The 6,599-nt window shown below is 39.8% G+C and overlaps 1 protein-coding gene across 2 annotated transcripts in view; it reads right to left on the reverse strand.

Annotated features, from left to right (window-relative positions):
• EIF2B3 (eukaryotic translation initiation factor 2B subunit gamma) overlaps positions 1–6,599 on the reverse strand; it is a 114,421-nt gene that overhangs the window by 87,305 nt on the left and 20,517 nt on the right. Inside the window, exon 2 of one of the 2 annotated variants that reach the window (XM_037742861.1) lies at positions 1,568–1,727. In XM_037742861.1, the coding sequence (XP_037598789.1) occupies positions 1,568–1,634 (67 nt within the window). In that variant the 5' untranslated portion in view covers positions 1,635–1,727. Of the gene's footprint in view, positions 1–1,567; positions 1,730–6,599 lie in introns of those variants that run through there. The other variant, XM_017540804.1, reaches the window with a different exon arrangement.

Genomic DNA, 6,599 nt, shown 5'->3' on the forward strand with positions numbered 1-6,599 from the left:
TCAAAAAAAAAAAAAAAAAAAAAAAAAAAAAAAAAAAAAAAAAAAAAAAACCATATATCTGTTTATAAAATCTGGATATATATTTGTTTCTACCTGTGTAGGCAGAAAAGAACTAATATAGGGAATTGTAAGTAAACCAGACCTTTCAAAAGCAGAAACTATATAAAGAACAGAAAGATTGATCAGCATGAGTATCATTACATAATGATAATGTAGAAAAAATATCCCACAATTAATCTGCACCAGTGATCATCTGAACCACAAAAAGCAACTAGAAACAAGTTTCAATGCTATACTGGAAAATTATAATTTAACCAAATGTTCTAAAGAGGAGAGCTAAAAATATTAATTATTCGAATCCTAAGTATGAAGGCTCTAAATGGCTCTATTAATAATAGCAAGATATTAATATGCTATACATAGTCTAATAATTGTAACAGAATATGCCAGTATGTAATAATGACAAGATAATGGGTTACATAATGCTGGCAAAGCAAAACTTAAAGAATACATCATTCCAGAGGACAACTTCAAGGAAAAAAAAATACATCATTCAGGAAAAACTAAAATCCATGAAAGGACTACCAGAATCCTAGGAAAATAAGCATCAAAATAAGAATGTTATAATCCTAGGAAGATAAGCACGATTAACAACTATCACATTTATTGGTCATTTAGGGTGACTGAAGCATTCAAAAGAACCAGCCATACTAAATTTGTGATAGTAATTCCTTTTTTTTTCCCAAGAAGAAATCTTGCTCTGTCGCCTAGGCTGGAGCACAGTTGGCACAATTTTGGCTCACTGCAACTTCTGCCTCCTGGGTTCAAGCAATTCTCCTGCCTCAGCCTGCCAAGTGGCTGGGATTACACGTGTTGCCACCATGCCTGGCTAATTTTTGTATTTTTAGTAGAGACGGGGTTTCACCATGTTGGCCAGGCTGGTCTCAAACTCCTGACCTCATGATCTGGCCTCCCAAAGTCCTGAGATTACAGGTGTGAGCCACTGCGCCCAGCTGTAACTTTAATTCTTTAAAGGTATCTAATTAAATCTGTAATTGAAGTTTATTTATTTATTTAACTTTATTTTATTTTTTTTAGATGCTGCCATCACACCTGGCTAATTTTTCTATTTTTAGTAGAGACAGGCTTTCGGCATGTTGGCCAGGCTAGTCTCAAACTTTTGATCTCAGGTAATCTGCCTGTCTTGGCCTCCCAAAGTGCTGGGATCACAGGCGTGAGTCACCGAGCCTGGTCTGTTTTTAAAAGTTAATTTTAAATTAGATTTTTTTTGTTTGTTTCTTATACTCATTCAATTATTTGAGCCTTAAATACAATGCAAATAGTTCTGAATGCTCCTCTCTGCATATAAAAGGACATTAAAGAATCTAATCAATCGGTATAAGTATTTTCCACTCAGGGACTGTATCTTATTTGACTTTATGTCACCAACTCCTAGCACACTATCTGTGGTGTATAGTAGATTCTTAAATGTTTTTTCAGGGAAAACATGAGTGACAATAATAATTATGAAAACCCAATGAACAAAACAAACTCCAGTCTTCCTTACCTGCTTTTTTTTTCCCCTTTTGACCGGGAACAGGTTCTGTGCTATCTTGGCCTTTTCTCATCAACATAGCAAGTGATGCATCGTAAGCTCTAAACAGGTCCACAACCTCATGTAAGGCAACATCTGTTATCAGATCACAGCTCAGGACCAGCACATCTGTCTGTTAAATGGAGATGGGAAAAGTCAATATCATAAAGGACAATGGATTATACAAATCATCACAGGACAAAATTATGATGGATTGAAAACACACAAATCAGACAATACTCTTCCAACATTTTTCATAGCAAAACAAGTAAAATAAATAGGGTTGTTCTAATTGATTATGCTGGTATAGGGTCTGGAATCTCTACCTCTCCCTTGTGTACCTCAGGAACTGTATGGGCTGTCCCTGAGACACCTCTGGAACCCTAGGTTCTAAGAAACAGTCTGAAAACCACCACATTGTCTATTTCTATGACTATGGAATATATGATCTTATATTTATACATCTTTTTGTAGTTTAAAAAAGCATTTTCACATAGGTCGATGATTTAATATGGTAAAGAACAACCACTTTACTATGGTACTAGGAAACAACAGGATGAACATAATACAATGCCTCATTCTTAGGGAACTTAACGTTCTATAGTAATTACAATATAACCTCAGGTACGTACAAGGTACCCATTCAATCTTACAAGAATATCATAAGAATGACAGAATGGCATTGTTATTATTAACATTATTGGCCTCTATTTTTATAGATGAGAAAAGTAAGGCCTATTACCAGGGTCTGACACACAGTAGGCATTTAATAATTGTTTAACAAATAAAAGAATAAATCAATGAAGAAAAGGTTTTCTCATATTGGTTGGCTTTCTGATCATAATTTTTTTTTTCAGACAGGGTCTCACCCTGTCACCCAGGCTGGAATGCAATGGTGTGGTCACAGCTCACTGCAGCCTCGACCCTCCAGGCCCAAGTGATTTCTCCTGCCTCAGCCTCCCAAGTAATATAAGTGTCACCACACCTGGCTAATTTTTACATTCTTTTGTAGAGACGGGGTCTCCCTATGTTGCCCAGGCTAGTCTCGAACTCCTGGGCTCAAGTGATCCACCCATCTCGGCCTCCATATATATATATATATATATATATATATATATATATATTTTTTTTTTAGACAGGGTCTTGCTCTGTCACCCAGACCGGAATGTAGTGGCATGATCATGGCTACTGTGGCCTCAACTTCCTGGGCTGAAGTAATCCTTCCACCTCAGCCTCCCTAGTATCCTGGACTACAGGCGTGCACTACCACACCAGGCTAATTTTTATTTCTATTTTTAATAGAGACATGGTCTTTCTATGTTTCCCAGGCTGGACTCGAACTCCTGGGCTCAAGCGATCTGCCTGCTTTGGCCTCCCAAAGTGCTAGGATTACAGGCGTGAGCCACCGCACCTAGTGCAGAGCTGTTATTATTAGCATTTTACCAACAAAGAAACAGATTACAGTAGTTATGTAAATAAAATTTAACAATTACTAATGGCTATTTGTGTAACTAAGGAATCTGTATTACTGAGTAGTATTAAAGAAATATAGTTTAGGCTGGGTGCAGTGGCTCACGCCTGTATCCTAGCATTCTGGGAGGCCGAGGCAGGCAGACTGCCTGAGCTCAGGAGTTTGAGACCAGCCTGGGCAACACAGTGAAACTCCATTTCTACTAAAGTACAAAAATTAGCCAGGCGTGGTAGCACATGCCTATAGTCTCAGCTCAGGAGACTGAGGCAGAAGAATTGTTTGGACCCAGGAGCGGAGATTGCAGTAAGCCAAGATTGTGCCACTGCACTCCAGCCTGGGAGACAGAGCAAGACTCCGTCTCCCCCATCAAAAAAAAAAAAAGGAGAAATAAAGAAACATAGTTTAGGGCTGGGCACAGCAGCACATGCCTGTAATCCCAGAGGTGCCTCAATGAAAGGCAGGTTCTGAATTCCCCTTAGTGAATCAACCAGGGCAGCTCCTCTTTTACTAATTTTATTTTCTAGACTCCTCGATAAGCTTTGTCTTGGAAAACCAATTCTGCTACTTTAAAAAAGTCTAGGCTGGGCATAGTGGCTCACACCTATAATCCTAGTGGTTGGGATGTCGAGGCAGGAAGATTGCATGAGCCCAGGAGTTCAAGATTATAGTGAGCTATGATCACATCACTACACTCCTGCCTGGGTGACAATGCAAGATGCTATCTCAGAAAAAAAAAAAAAAATGACCTGGCACAGTGGCTTGCACCTGTAAACCAATCTACTATGGTGGCTGAGGAAGAAGCATTACTTGAGGCCAGGTGTTTGAGGCTAGCCAGAGGAACTTAGCAAGACTCCATCTCTAAAAATATATAAAATATTTTTTTAAATTAGCAAATAATTTTTTTTTTGAGATGGAGTTTCGCTCTTGTTGCCCAGGCTGGAGCACAATGGCACAATCTTGACTCACCGCAACCTCCACCTCCCGGGTTCAAGTGATTCTCCTGCCTCAGCCTCCTGAGTAGCTGGGATTACAGGCATGTGCCACCATGCCCGGCTAATTTTGTATTTTTACTAGAGATGGGGTTTCTCCATGTTGGTCAGGCTGGTCTTGAACTCCCAACCTCAAGTGATCTGCCTGCTTCGATCTCCCAAAGTACTGAGATTATAGGCGTGAGTCACTGTGCCTGGCAAATCAGCAAATAAAAATTTTTAAAAGTTAGCCAGGTGGCGTACATTTATAGTCCCAGCTACTTGGGAGGCTGAGGCAAGAGGATTGCTTAAACCTCAGAGGAGTTCAAGACTCTAGTAAGCTATGACACCTCCACTGGATTCCAGCCTGGGTGACAGAGTGAGACCCTGTCTCAAATAAATAAATAGTCTGAAAAACACTGGACCAAATTATTTTGGGTTCAAGAATAAAGTGAATATCTACAAGTGTTTTTTTGTAAGTAGTTCAAACTTTCCTAATATTTTAATTTAAAATCATGATTCCTGGTTTGGGTGGGAAAATGGATGATTTCAACTCATATTCTACTAAATCAAAGAGTCTTATTTGCTCAGAAAGTGAGACCCAACCATCAGAATGCCTTATGTTACTGCTTGAAATTTCTTATTATGAATATAGAATCTGCACCAGAATTACCATTTCTTTTTCCACATGTAACTTGTTATTTATAGCCTAAACAATTTCTTTTGAAGGCCTTTTAAAGTTAAGAAGTTCAAATTCGGATTATTTCCTACTCTTCTGCTTACGGCTCTCTGAATTCTTTTTAGATCTTAACTCTGAAACTAAAAAAAAAAAGTTCCCATAAACATCTCTTTAGGAAAAAAAAAGTCCTGCACCTGCAACTCAACACATCCAGGAAGCAGCAAACATTTAACAAATCAGACGACATAAATACAAACTGAAGAAGAAACAGCCTGCAGAATCCTACTTAAAACAATGCTTAGAAAGACAGGGGAATAAACCATTACTAAAAGCCGGGCGCGGTGGCTCACGCTTGTAATCCCAGCACTTTGGGAGGCCGAGGCGGGTGGATCACGAGGTCAACAGATCGAGACCATCCTGGTCAACATGGTGAAACCCCGTCTCTACTAAAATTACAAAAAATTAGCTGGGCATGGTGGCATGTGCCTGTAATCCCAGCTACTCAGGAGGCTGAGGCAGGAGAATTGCCTGAACCCAGGAGGCGGAGGTTGCGGTGAGCCGAGATCGCGCCATTGCACTCCAGCCTGGGTAACAAGAGCGAAACTCCGTCTCCAAAAAAAAAAAAAAAAAAAAAAAAAAAAAAAAAAAAACCATTACTAAAAACATCCACAGAGTTGTCATTACAATAGTACAGAAGTTGCCCCATTTCATCATAATGAAAATGACAATTTGCTGAGGAAAAAAATCTCCTTTCTGTTTTTCTCAGTTTCTCTAATAAGATGATTGGGTTTTTTTGCAAGTTAACTGATATACAATAAATTGAACCATTAAGTGTACTCCAAAATGAAGAAAATGACTCCAATGCAGATGCCTCAGAAGTGGTAACAACGTTGTCTTGCCAAATAAATGCTGTTATAATTCAATATCTGCAAAAGCGTTTAAATCTGTCAGTACAATGAATGCCAAACAAGTCCTGTATAACTGTGAACAGGCTGTAGGCTAATTTCTCTCTGTGTTTTGATGACTTTTGCTAAACTGAATGCAAAATCCCCAAGGATCACAAGGAACAGACCCCTCCACTCAATGTCTGGTTGCCATCTGTTCTCAGTGTGAAAAGAAAGGCACATGTCTGAAAGAACAGGGCCCAGCATACAGATAGAGGTGCTGTTCCATCAGCCCCTCTCCTGCCTCTGTTCCCATGTAAGAGTCGCTGACGCCAAACACATCTCATCCTCTTTGCACTTCTACCACTTTTAAAGGAAAGTGTTTGTTGTCTGATCAGTTTCCAAAGCTGGGAATCTGAGAAGAAGAAACAAAGGAAAGCTAAATCATATTTATCCTTTCGTAATACTATTTTTTTTTTTTTTGAGACAGGGTCTCAGACTATTGCCCAGACTGGGGTACAGAGGTGTGATCATAGCTCATTGTAACCTTAAATTCTTGGGCTCAAGCATTCTATTACCTCAGCTTCCTAAGTAGCTGTGGCTACAGGCACCACATGCCACTATGACTACTAATTTTAATTTTTTTTTTCTTTTTATAAAGACAGGTCTCACTATGTTGCCAGAGCTGGTCTTGAACTCTTGGGCTCAAGTGATCCTCCTGTCTCAGCTTCCCAAGGTGGTAGAATTACAAGCATGAGCCTCTGTGCCTGTCCTGTGTTTTTATAAAAGCTGTAATAAGGCCGGGCGCGGTGGCTCACGCCTGTAATCCCAGCACTTTGGGAGGCCGAGGCGGGTGGATCACAAGGTCAAGAGATCGAGACCATCCTGGTTAACATGGTGAAACCCTGTCTCTACTAAAAATACAAAAAATCAGCTGGGCATGGTGGCGCGTGCCTGTAATCCCAGCTACTCAGGAGGCTGAGGTAGGGGAATCGCCTGAACC

Source organism: Cebus imitator, unplaced genomic scaffold, assembly GCF_001604975.1.
Source record: "Cebus imitator isolate Cc_AM_T3 unplaced genomic scaffold, Cebus_imitator-1.0 Scaffold129, whole genome shotgun sequence".
In the NCBI taxonomy this organism is placed as follows: domain Eukaryota; kingdom Metazoa; phylum Chordata; class Mammalia; order Primates; family Cebidae; genus Cebus; species Cebus imitator.